The sequence below is a fragment of the Carcharhinus amblyrhynchos genome, chromosome 22, assembly GCF_965287045.1.
Source record: "Carcharhinus amblyrhynchos chromosome 22, sCarAmb.v2.hapA, whole genome shotgun sequence".
Taxonomy (NCBI): domain Eukaryota; kingdom Metazoa; phylum Chordata; class Chondrichthyes; order Carcharhiniformes; family Carcharhinidae; genus Carcharhinus; species Carcharhinus amblyrhynchos.
Window position 1 is genome coordinate 21,768,633 of NC_137345.1, and position 13,163 is coordinate 21,781,795.

The window sequence follows — 13,163 nt, forward strand, 5'->3', positions numbered from 1 at the left end:
ATGCGCCTAGTTTGGGGGCGTTTAAGAGATCTGTGGATAGGTTTATGGACGAAATGGGATTGGTTTAGATTAGTGGGTTAGTGTTTTTTTTTAAAAGCTGGTCGGCGCAACATCGTGGGCCGAAGGGCCTGTTCTGCGCTGTAATGTTCTATGTTCTATGTTCTATGTTCTATCCTGGCTTCACAGGAATAGTAGCTGGCGGGACAGGAGCATGCAAAGGTCCGTTGATTTCGGACAGGATTTTCTCATCTTGGGGCGAGTGCGGCCGGAAAATTCCACCCGGGGTTTAGAGAAAGGAGATTACAATGGCAGACTTCACCAGTGTAATATTTTGAAGAGAAGTGATCCCTATTCAACAATAATAATTGAGCCTGTGTTGCTCTCATAGATTATGCCCTGCGCACCTTGACCTTGGTACACAGGGCATAATTTCAATATTTGTGGTTGCACAGTGGTTAGCACTGCTGCCTCACAGCACCAGGGACCCAGATCAATTCCAGTCTCTTGTCACCGTCTGTGTGGAGTTCACACTTTCTCCCCATTTCTGTGTGGGTTTCCTGCGGGTGCTCCAGTTTCCTCCCTCAGTCCAAAGGTGCATGGGTTAGGTTGATTGGCCATGCAAAATTGACCCTAGTATCAGGAGAGTAGCAAGGTAAATATGTGGGGTTGCAGGAATAGGCCTGTGTAGGATTGTGGTTGGTGCAGGCTCAATGGGCCAGAGCGCCTCCTTCTGCACTGTTGGGCTTCTTTGGATTCTATGATAATACAAAGCTGTGAAATGTAGGGAGGATGGTGTAGAACTTCAAAGGGATATAGACCAGTTAGTGGAGTGGGTGGACAGGTAGCAGATGAACTTCAATACAGAGAAGAGTGAAGTTATTCATTTTGGTAGGAAGAAAGTGGAGAGATGATATAAAAGTTTTGATTTGAAAGTGGGTGCCGGAGCAAAGGCACCTGGGTGTGTATGTGCACAAATTATTCAAGGTGGCAGGACAGTCTGAAAGTGTGGTTAGTAAAAGTATTTTAGTTTTTTTTTAATAGTGGCACCTAAGAAGTATGTTAAACCTGTGTAAAATATAAGTTTGGCCTCAACTGGAGTATTTCGCCCAGATCTGGGCACCACAGTTCAACACAGATGTGAAGATATGAGAGAGGGTGAAGAAAAGATTCATAGGAATGGTTTCAGGAATGAGGAACTTCAGTTATGTTGGAAGAAGCTAGGACTCTTCCTTGGAGAAGAGAAGCTTTAGAGGAGATATGATAGAGGTATCAAAGATTATGAGGGATTTGAGCAGAGTAGATGTCAGGGGGAAGAAACTGTTCCCATTGATGGAAGGATCAAGAACAAAATGGCACAAATTTTTTAAGATAATTGGCAAAAGAAATAAAAGAGACATGAGGAGAAATGTTTTCATGCAGCTAGTGATTGAGATTTGGAATGTGCTGCCTGAGAATATGGTGGATGGAGATTCACTCAGAGCATCCAAGAAGGAATTGGATTACTACCTGACAGAAAAAATGGGAAGAAGGCAATGCAGTGGTCGTTTGGAGAGTCGGTGTGGACTTAATGGGCTGAATGACTTCCCTCTGTGCAGTAACAATTTTGTTATTTTTATTCCTGACTAAATATCAAAGTAAATGTATATGTGGTCTTTCTAGATTTTCAGAAGGCGTTTGACAAAGTGCCTCACAAGAGGTTATTGCAGAAGGTCAAGGGACATGGAGTTGGGGGTAGGGTGTTAGCGTGGATAGAGGATTGGTTGTCAAATAGGAGGCAGAGAGTGGGGGTCAACGGGTGCTATTCGGATTGGCGGATGGTGACTAGTGGAGTGCCCCAGGGGTCGGTGCTGGGGCTTCAGCTTTTTACCATTTATATAGATGATCTGGAGGAGGGAACCGAGTGTAGAGTGTCGAAATTTGCTGATGACACCAAGATTGGGGGAACGGCAAATTGTGCGGAGGGTGTGGAGAGTCTGCAGAAGGATCTAGATAGGCTGGGCGAATGGGCCAGGAAATGGCAAATGGAATTTAATGTTGGCAAGTGTGAGGTGGTCCACTTTGGTAGGAAGAATGGTAGGAAGGACTATTACTTACGGGGCGAAAAACTGCAGCAGGCGACGGTGCAGAGGGACCTCGGGGTCCTTGTGCATGAGTCGCAAAAACCCAGCTTGCAGGTGCAACAGGTGGTCAGGAAGGCAAATGGGATGCTGGCGTTCATAGCGAAGGGGATTGAATATAAAAGTAGGGAAGTCTTGCTGCAGCTGTATAGGGCATTGGTGAGGCCGCAACTGGAGTACTGTGTGCATTTTTGGGCGCCGCACCTGCGCAAAGATATTTTGGCCTTGGAAGGAGTGCAGAGGAGGTTGACTAGGCTGATACCGGAGTTGAGGGGGTTGAGCTATGAGGAGAGGCTGAATAAACTGGGCTTGTACTCATTAGAGTTTAGAAGAATGAGAGGAGATCTCATTGAGACGTATAAGATGATGAATGGGATGGATAGGATAGAGGTGGAAAGACTCTTCCCGCTCAAAAAAGACAATAGGACTAGGGGGCACAGCCTCAAGATAAAAGGGGGGCGGTTTAGAGCAGAGTTGAGGAGGAACTTCTTCACTCAAAGGGTGGTGATTCTTTGGAATTCTCTGCCCGTTGAAGTGGTAGAGGCTGCCTCGCTAAATATTTTTAAGACGCGGGTTGATGGGTTTTTGATAGGAGAGGGGATTAAGGGTTATGGGGAGAGGGCGGGAAAGTGGAACTGAGCAGCGACAGATCAGCCATGATCTTATTGAATGGCGGGGCAGGCTCGAAGGGCTGGATGGCCTACTCCTGCTCCTATTTCTTATGTTCTTAAAGCAAGCTGATTATATAAGGATAAATTGAGGCTTTGTTCAATTCTGCAGCCTTGCCCATATTTCATGGTCAAATTTGTGGCCCTAGATGTATCGATGCCTGCATTGACATCACTGCTGATAACAGATGGTTCTCTTTTCTTTAGGGAAGAAGCTGCTTTGAATAACAGTACCTCAAGTCAAGCCCACGTTGCCCTCACTGACCATGCCACTTCGTTATTCCATGAGATTAAGGCAAACCCAGATGGTAAGAAGGCATATTGGTGGTAATGTGCACCTTTCACTCGTCAATTCTATTGCATGACCTTACACACTAGATCAAAAACCTCTGGAAGATGTGCAAGCCGAGATTTATTTATTAATAACAATTTCTCAACCAAATTTAATTAAAATGAAATCAAAGCATTTCATAGTGGTACATAACGGATATAGTAGAAAGTTGAATGCCAATGAAATGATCCATGAGAATTGATGGAATGTATAAAATAATTTCACTCACACTGTCAGTGAAACGGAACTTCAGATCAGCCTATGTTTTACACAAAATGTCTGTCCTCACATTGCCTATCTCCGGTAACAAAGATTGATTGAGGCACCAAAATTTCCATTTATAACTCTGAAGAGATTGTTATAATTCTGTAGTACAGCCTTCCTCTTAGATAGTATCTGAATTAGTTTCAGAATGACGAGCAATTGTTTAACTCCTTTTCAGAACATGATTCAGATTCCGACAGTGATCTGTCTCTGGAAGATGACCAAAGTGGATCTTATGCCTCCACTCATTCTTCAGATAGTGAAGAAGATGATTATCAAGGAGAGCCAGGTTGGGAGAAAATTATACCCCCAAATAATGAAAAACATCCTAACCACAGCACTCCCAAAGGTAAGTGTAAAATTGCTTAGGTTTTCCTATTACATCCACACTGGTAAATGATACCCACTGAACTCCAGTAGTGTCAAACATCAGTGATAGAAATCCTAGAAGTTATTGCCTTATCTATGTCATTTAATTCTCTTATTTATAACCAAGTTTTTGTTAACTGTACACCAATCAAGTTTTTGAACAGTGTACATACCAAGTGCTTGTAAATTAGTACAAGGATGTTGTCTTATCACCGAGTTTCTTGTTCTTTTATCTTAAAACTAGTTTAAAGCTTTAAAATCACATTTGGATATGTTATTTTTAATAACATTTACTTTAAATGTTACTGATGAGGATTTTATTGCATTCTTAAGGTTGGAGGGACAGCATTAAGTGATTGTAGTAGGTCCTTATGTACAGATCTTGTGACCTCAATCATGGTATTTATAGACTAATAGCGCACTGGTTTATCAATGGGCTATTTTTGTTGATGCAAACCAAACCATCTAACTGGGTTTTACATTGTTTCTTCAATATGAAGGTCATATTTGATGAAAAAAATGATGAAAATGCTAATTAAGTTGCAAAGATTCAACTTCTAGGCAGCAGAGGGGTCAGCACTGCTGCCTCACAGCACCAGGGACCCAGGTTCAATTCTGTCCTTGGGTTACTGTCTGTGTGGAGTTCACACGTTCTCCCTGCGTCTGTGTGGGTTTCCTCCGGGTGCTCCAGTTTCCTTCCGCAGTCCAAAGATGCATAGATTAGGTGGATTGGCCATGCTAATTTGCCCATTAGTGTCCCAAAATATGTAGGTTAGACAGATGAGCCATGGCATAGTGTAGTGTTATGGAGATGGGGCAAAGGAGAGGACCTAGCTAAGGTATTCTGTCAGAGAGTGGGTGTAGACTCAACGGGCCAAATGACCTCCTCCTGCATTGTACGGATTCTATGATTCTCCAACATAGAGTCACTTTTCATCAATTTAGATATTTGGAAATGTTCAGAAATGAATGTGAAACCTCCTGTAATTACCATATTCAAGGTAACTGCATGGATTTAGCTTTATGCTCAGATCTATAAAGAGAAAAAAAGGTATGTCTTTCATTTGATAGTTTTTAAAATAAATTTCAATTGATTTTCTAGTGGACAACATAACTGCTCATGTGAAACCTTATTGGCCAGGAGAATTTATGACAACAGCCAGTGAAAGTGAAAGCCATGGTGGATCAGAGAACCTGAAGGTTGAAACCATGGCGAACATTGAACTTCACCGAGAAAAGTTTAATCATTTGGATGAAAAGCCAAAGGAAAATGGAGACACTTTGTACAAAGAAAATACATTAACATCATTGCCTAACCCGAATGTACAACCTCAGAAAGGTAACTGCTGTTCAAAATCATTTCATTTGGTTACTTAGCATTTTTAATCGGTTTATTTACTTGATTTAATTTTCACTCACCTGATGAAGGAACAGTGCTCCGAACGCTCGTGATTCCAAATAAATCAGTTGGCCTTTAACCTGGTGTTGTGAGAAATCTTACTGTGCCGTCTCAAATAAGTTTAGTTATGATCTATAACTCAGTAGTTCCCCTCAGCACTTGATAACCCACTTCAAAACATTTCCGATTGTCCAGAAACCTGGCAGCTTTTGCATAATTGTTTATTGGGATGTGGGTGTTGCTGGCAAGGCCAACATTTGTTGCTCATCCTTACTGCCGTTTGGTTGTCATACTCTGTTATCTTTTGCTCTATTAAGGACAAATTAGGGCCAATTTGATGGTCAATCCTGATTCCTAGCATACATACAAAAGCTGTGACCTTTAATAATTTTTTTTGTCTGTTTTTGTTGAGATGAGTCACAGTATTGGGACTCACTGCCATTTTGCATCCTCTGTTCCAAAAATGGTTCATTGTTAATATGCCAAATTTCAGTCCCTTGTCTGATGTCCCTTGTATTTGTGGCGATGCACGGGAAATAAAATGTCACTCTCAATAAAGTTGAGAAATGTTTTCATCTTTTTTTGAAATTGACAGGCATTCTGAAAAATAAAGCATTACCACTCTTCTCAGAGAAGAACAGCATCAACCGAATTCATAATGAACTTTCCAACCATAAACCAGCCACTGTCTCCTCACGAGCATCTTCGGTGGGATCCAGTGAAGGAAGTCGGACAGGGGGAGTAACAAAGCTGAGGCAAACAACAGGGGAGCAGATGAATGGAGTAATGCCCATTCCCATGAGCATTAAAACAGGCACAGTGGATGAAGATTCATCAGGGTCCGAGTGAGTGTCTCTTCCACATGTCCCTCAAAGTTCACTAATAAAAACACGGCACGGAAGTCAATTTGACAAAACCACTGAAGTGAAAAAGCATTCCATGTTTCTAAAACCCATAGTAATGAGGAGGAGATTGCTTTAATTGGGTCGCTTTTACTCAGTTGGCTGGACAGCTGATCTGTGATGCAGAGCGATGTGTGACGGCAACAGCGCAGCTTCAATCCCTGTACCAGCTGAGGTTATTCATGAAGGCCCGCCTTCCTAACCTTGTCCCTTGCCTGAGATGTGGTGACCCTCAGGTTAATTCATTACCAGTCAGCTAGTGCTGGCGAATCGTGTTAAGAGGACTGTAGACAGGGCTTTAAACTAATTAGGGGGGGAGAGGGTGTGAGGGTAGGTGACATTACAGGGTCTAAAGTTAAGGAGACGGTACAGGTAAGGACAGAGGCCGAGGATGTCCCAATAATAGAGGGAGTAAGGGGCGTGAGTATGGTTGGTGGCGTTCCAGCTAATAAGGTCCAGGTGAAGACTGGGATGAAGGCGCTTTATCTGAATGCGCGAAGCATTAGGAATAAAGTGGATGAGTTGGTGGCGCAGATCGACACAAATGGATATGATCTGGTGGCCATTACAGAGACGTGGCTGCAAGGTGACAGGGACTGGGAGCTGAATGTCCAGGGGTATCAAGTGTTTAGGAAGGATAGGCGGGAGGGAAAAGGGGGGGGGGGGGGCGTAGCTCTGCTGATTAAGGATAGCATCAGGGTGGTAGCAAGGGATGATATTGGAGCCAAGGAGCAGAACGTGGAATCATTGTGGGTAGAGATTATGAACAGCAAAGGGAGGAAGACGCTGGTGGGTGTCGTCTATAGGCCCCCAAATAATGATCTGGAGGTGGGGCGGGCTGTTAACACGCAAATAAGTGCGGCGTGCAGGAATGGGACGGCCGTAGTTATGGGGGATTTCAGTCTGCATATTGATTGGTCAACCCATGTTGGACGCGGTGGGCTCGAGGAGGAGTTCTTGGAATGCTGCCGGGATAGTTTCCTCGAACAGTGTGTGTTGTAGCCGACGAGGGAACGAGCTATCTTGGATCTGGTGCTATGTAATGAGGCGGGTAGAATTAAGGAACTTGCGGTGAAGGATCCTCTTGGGGAGAGTGATCATTGTATGGTGGAGTTTATGGTGCAGATGGAGGAGGAGGAAGTGGGTTCCCGGACATGCGTCCTTTGTTTGAACAGAGGGGAGTACGGTAGGATGAGAGAAGAATTGGCGAATGTGGACTGGGGGAGCGCGTTGGAAGGTAGGGCTGCTGAGGAGCAGTGGAGGATCTTTAAGGAGATCTTTCTTGGTGCTCAGCAGAAATTTATTCCGATGGTCAAAAAGGACTGTAGGAGGAGAGGTAATAAGCCGTGGTTATTTTCCAGACGTCGCTGGATTCCGGGGAAGTGCCGGAAGATTGGAAAACGGCTAATGTTACGCCGTTGTTTAAGAAGGGTGCCAGGCAAAAGGCAGGGAATTATAGGCCTGTTAGTTTAACGTCTGTTGTAGGTAAAATGTTAGAATCCGTCATCAAGGAGGAAATAGCGAGGCATCTTGAGGGGAACTGCTTGATAGAGCAGACGCAGCAGGGTTTCGTTAAAGGGAAGTCGTGTCTGACAAATTTACTGGAGTTCTATGAGGATGTGTCTAGGGTAGTGGATAGAGGAGAGCCAGTGGATGTGGTCTTTCTTGATTTTCAGAAGGCGTTTGACAAGGTACCTCACAAGAGGTTATTGCAGAAGGTCAGGGGGCATGGGGTTGGGGGTAGGGTGTTAGCTTGGATAGAGGACTGGTTGTCAAATAGGAGGCAGAGAGTGGGGGTCAATGGGTGCTATTCGGATTGGCAGATGGTGACTAGTGGAGTGCCCCAGGGGTCGGTGCTGGGGCCTCAGCTATTTACCATTTATATAGATGATCTGGAGGAGGGAACAGAGTGTAGGGTGTCGAAATTTGCTGATGACACCAAAATTGGTGGAAAGGCAAATTGTGCAGAGGGTGGGGAGAGTCTACAGAAGGATCTAGATAGGCTGGGCGAATGGGCCAGGAAATGGCAAATGGAATTTAATGTTGGCAAGTGCGAGGGGTCCACTTTGGTAGGAATAATGGTAGGAAGGATTATTACTTACGTGGAGAAAAACTGCAGCAGGCGACGGTGCAGAGGGACCTCGGGGTCCTTGTGCATGAGTCGCAAAAACCCAGCTTGCAGGTGCAGCAGGTGGTCAGGAAGGCAAATGGGATGCTGGCCTTCATCGCAAGGGGGATTGAATATAAAAGTAGGGAGGTCTTGCTGCGGCTGTATAGGGCATTGGTGAGGCCGCAGCTGGAGTACTGTGTGCAGTTTTGGGCGCCGTACTTACGCAAGGATATTTTGGCCTTGGAGGGAGTGCAGAGGAGGTTTACTAGGCTGATGCCGGAGTTGGGGGGGTTGAGCTATGAGGAGAGGCTGAATAAATTAGGCTTGTACTCATTAGAGTTTAGAAGAATGAAGGGAGATCTCATTGAGACGTATAAGATGATGAATGGGATGGATAGGATAGAGGTGGAGAGACTCTTCCCGCTCAGAAAGGATAGTAGGACTAGTGGGCACAGCCTCAAGATAAAGGGGGCGCAGTTTAGAACGGAGTTGAGGAGGAACTTCTTCACTCAAAGGGTGGTGAATCTCTGGAATTCTCTGCCCGTTGAAGTGGCGGAGGCTACCTCGCTAAATATTTTTAAGACGCGGGTTGATGAGTTTTTGATCGGAGAGGGGATTAAAGGTTATGGGGAGAGGGCGGGAATGTGGAACTGAGCCACGACAGATCAGCCATGATCTTATTGAATGGCGGGGCAGGCTCGAAGGGCTAGTTGGCCTACTCCTGCTCCTATTTCTTATGTTCTTATGTTCTTAAAGTGGAGAGCAGCCTATGGTCAACTGGGACATTGCCAACTTTACCTTTATCACATTAATTTGTACAGACGTTACCATTCATTTTTGGGGCATACTTAGTGGAATGAATCTCCAGTGCACAGAGTGCCTCAGAGGAATTCATGCCAGAAAGTGGGGCATGGGCCCTCATCCCACTGGAGAAGCTAGCAGTATAGTGTTGAATGGGCCACTGTGCATGTGCCAATCTGTCAGCGGGTTTGCGCACTGCCCCCCCCCCCCCCCCCCCCCCATTATTGGCCTTGTGATCGCTGACCCTTTCTCCTGATCGCCAGCTTCCTAAACTGCCCCCCATCCCCCAATCAGTGGTTTTCCCAACCCTCGCTTCCCATTCTCTCCCCCTGTCCCTCCCCACGTGCAGCCCCAAACTCATCACCCCCCCCCCAACACCGATCCCTTTGCAGAGTGCACAGCGGGTTCGCCCCTCTACAGATCAGCCCACCCCCTTGGCACAGCCCAGTGGACAGTGCCGATGTGCTCAGTCAACAGTGCCAGGTTGGCACTGCCCTCAATCCTTCAATGGCCTCTGGTCCCTGTTATAATTCCCACTAGTGGGAACCTTTCCCAGTGATGGAGATACCAGCAGGCCGAGAGACTACTGTCCCGGGCTCGCTAATCATATTGAAATAGCGATTTCAATATGGTAATCAGCCTTGTGCCGATTCCCAGCCCGGGGTTGATTACATCGAGAAATGTTGCCTGAGGGACTCATGATCTGGTGGATGCTGATACTTGACTAGCGCAATGGGCTGGGGGAATCGTCCCCAGTGAGTTGAATGCCTCTGTCAAAATATCAGAGGTAAGAATTTCAACCAAAAACATTTATTAACATTATTCATGGTGTAATTATAGACACAATTTTTGGAAAACATTCTCTTTATATACTTCTCACCTGGAATCACCTTCTTGACCTCATGTAATTCAGCTTATTATGCAATGACTTTAAGTATAAAGAACAAAGAAAATTACAGCACAGGAACAGACCTTTCAGCCCTACAAGCCTGCACCGACCATGCTGCCCAGCTTAACTAAAACCTTCTACCCTTCCGGGGACCATATCCTTTTATTCCCATCCTATTCATGTACTTATCAAGATGCCCGCTTCCACAATCTCCCCCGGCAACGAGTTTGAGGCACCCACTATTCTCTGTGTAACAAAATCTGCATGGGCTGATACATTGTCATATGAATAAAATATTGTAGTAATGGCACAGATCAAGGGTTTGGATGTTGCAAAGGGATGAATGGCCATATATTAGGAAAGGAGAATGTGCAACGAAACCTGGGTGTTCTCGTACGCCAATTACAGAAGGTAAACATGCAGCAGGCAGTAAAAAAGGTAAATGATATGTTGGCCTTCATAGCGAGAGGTTTCAAGTAAGGAGCAGAGATGTCTTAATGCAATTTTATGGGGCGTTGATGAAGCCGCACCTGGAATATTGCATGCGGTTTTGGTCTCGTTATTGAGAAAGGATGTTCTTACTCTAGAGGGAGTGCAAAGAAGGTTTACCTGACTTGATTCTTGGGATGGCAAAATTTACATATGAGGACAGATTGAGTTGGTTAGGATTGTGTTCACTGGAGTTCAGAAAAAGGGCGGGAATCTCATAGAAACCTATATAATTGTAACAGGTCTAGACAGGGTAATTGTAAGAAGGACGTTCTCAGTGGTTGAGGTGTCCAGAAACCAGGGTCACAGTCTAAAGATACAGAGACATATATGAGGAGAAATTTCTTCATCCAAAGAGTGGTCAGCCTATGGAATTCACTATCACAGAAAGTAGTTGAGGCAGTTAGATATAGCACTTGATGTGAAGGGGATTAAAGGAGATGGGGGGAAGGCAGGATCAGGTTATTGAGTTGGATGGCAGCCATGATAATAATGAATGGCGGAGTAAGCTCAAAGGGTCCAATGGCCTCCTCCTGCTTCCTGAATGCTTGACCTGAGGAGTGCAATGGAGGCAGATTCAGTTGAGCCTTCAAAGAGAATTGAAATTGTCTAAAGCAAAAAGATTTATAAGTTTATGGGGAAGGATTGGGGGAATTGGGACTTAGCTGAGTTACTCTTCAAGCAGACACAAACAGGCCAAATGATTTGTTTCTGTGCTTGAATTAATTAATTCTGTGAAAGAATTATAGGTAACCATCCTATAATTCAGCATTTTGGGATTTGCTTGATTTATCTTTAAGGAGCAGAACTACATTTAGCATAATCTATGCTCAGTAGTGTCTTTGATATCGCTGACCTGCAGACTGTATAAAGGAAACAGCTTAATGATCTGAATATTTTTTCTTGTTCAAAGCCTTCCGTTTTTATTGCTCAACATTGTTTTTGTTTAAAAAAATGTTTTCATCCTTGAATTTGACAAAGATTCAGTGCTATAAATTAAAATTAATATATAAAAACATCTATTTATGAATTATAAACTAATTTATGTTCCTTTTCTCTCCTCATCAAACTTGTAGATTTCTATTTTTTAATTTTCTCCATTGAAACATTTACACAGTTGATTTGAAACAGTATCTCACTTGTCAGCCATATACTTCCAACTATGAAATGCACAATTGATTTCCATCACACTGTTCTCAGCATATAATCATGGTCATGCATTTTTTTTTTCCTTTTGTCCTTTTCACGCTCAGTAGCAGTGATGAGACCTCGATATGACTTCTCATGTCAACACAGGACACGGTGGATTGCTAAAGCTGCGATGGTGTCACTTTGCTTACTCCAGACAGCACTGTTGTGACTTGTTGTGCCTTGTCCCAAGGTACAGAGCTGCACATAAGCAAACTCTCTAATGTGGAAAGGAAAGAAACTGCCGTCATCCGAAGTGTGCATCTGGAAGAAGTGACTTGTTATTGTCAGTGCCAAATCATGTTGAGACGCTGTTCTGTTTGCACAGTGCTGTGGATAAAGTGGGTGCTTGGAGACTACAATAATCAAAATGCACCCAGACATACTTTGGAGCAGTGAGGATAGAGCACAGGGCAACTAAAATTCAAAGAAGCAGCTTTAGAGCTTCAGAATTCCAAGTTCACAATGTGCAGAAGAATGGAAGACTTAAAGCTTCAGGGAATTTATTGTAACTACTGTTTATATGATAATTCGTGATATGGTTCATGTTTATAGCCCTGTATCGAAAAACTCCCCTAGACAATCTCGACCACAAGTTTATTTGACCCTTTGACTGTCCCAGCTGTAGCTTATAAGAGACATACATTATATGAATATCAGTTGCCTTACAATAAGGTAATAGAACAAGTAACTATGGCTATCTTAAGTTTAAACCTACGCTTTTTTTTAATGTGCAAAGTAAAACATTTAAATATGTTAAATTAAGCAAAGATTTTGCTGCACTGACAACTTGGCTTTTTTGTTTTGTCAATCATATTCAATACAATGGTAATTGATCAAGTATTTTTTACATAAACACAATTATTTTGGTACTGCTTAGGAATTGATGTTAGGTGGAGCAAAATTAGTACTTGGCCTGCTTTATTTGGTACTGATAGATCTTTATTTACAATCCAAAAATCCAGTTTGGTTTTTTTTTAGAATGGCTGTTGTATTTTTTTTTTAAATGCTATTGAGTTTGTCTTTGGGAAACAATATTTGTCACAGGTTGAGCATCTGACAGCCCCTTTTAATTAGCTCTCATCATGAGCAGGCTGTCTGCTGCAACTAGACAAATACAAGCCGGTAAACTTTAACCACATTCACCGCATGTCGGGTAAAGAAAATTGCCTTTAGCCACATGGCCTTCATGCTCCAGCTCTAGTGGAGTTGTCTTCAGACCAATGCCTACTTAAACATTTTTTTTTACAAGACAGTTGTTTGTAGATATTTTGATATAATTTGTAAGTTGTCTTGAGAGAAAATGTGTGCTGTACATGCTTTTCTGTTCGAAGTTGGTTAACATAGTTCTTAAAAGAAAAAAGTGAGTAGGAAATCCAGGATATTTTATTTAAAGAATGCTGCTCATTTTTTCTGTTAATATGATGTTTGTCGATATTGTATAGATTCAATGTTTTGACTGAGCGCAAAAGCTTCCATTATTTTATCTGATATTGATTTTTCCATTCATCATCACATAAGACGTGAAAACTAACAGTGACTTGTACAGTAAATTCCTTAATGTACATACTGTAGGTTTTTAAATAAATGTAGCTGAAACAGATACAGTAACCTGAAATTGGCAGTGGTATGGCAG

General features: G+C 43.3%; 1 protein-coding gene across 3 annotated transcripts in view; it reads left to right on the plus strand.

Moving 5' to 3' along the window:
- Positions 1 to 13,130, plus strand: part of celsr2 (cadherin, EGF LAG seven-pass G-type receptor 2) — a 309,225-nt gene extending 296,095 nt beyond the window's left edge. For 2 of the 3 annotated variants that reach the window (XM_080210022.1, XM_080210024.1), the window contains exons 31-35: positions 2,993 to 3,093; positions 3,559 to 3,729; positions 4,852 to 5,088; positions 5,744 to 5,993; positions 11,593 to 13,130. In XM_080210022.1, the coding sequence (XP_080066148.1) occupies positions 2,993 to 3,093; positions 3,559 to 3,729; positions 4,852 to 5,088; positions 5,744 to 5,993; positions 11,593 to 11,617 (784 nt within the window). In that variant the 3' untranslated portion in view covers positions 11,618 to 13,130. The remainder of the gene's footprint in view (positions 1 to 2,992; positions 3,094 to 3,558; positions 3,730 to 4,851; positions 5,089 to 5,743; positions 5,994 to 11,592) is intronic. The other variant, XM_080210025.1, reaches the window with a different exon arrangement.
- The last annotated feature ends 33 nt before the right edge of the window (positions 13,131 to 13,163 follow it).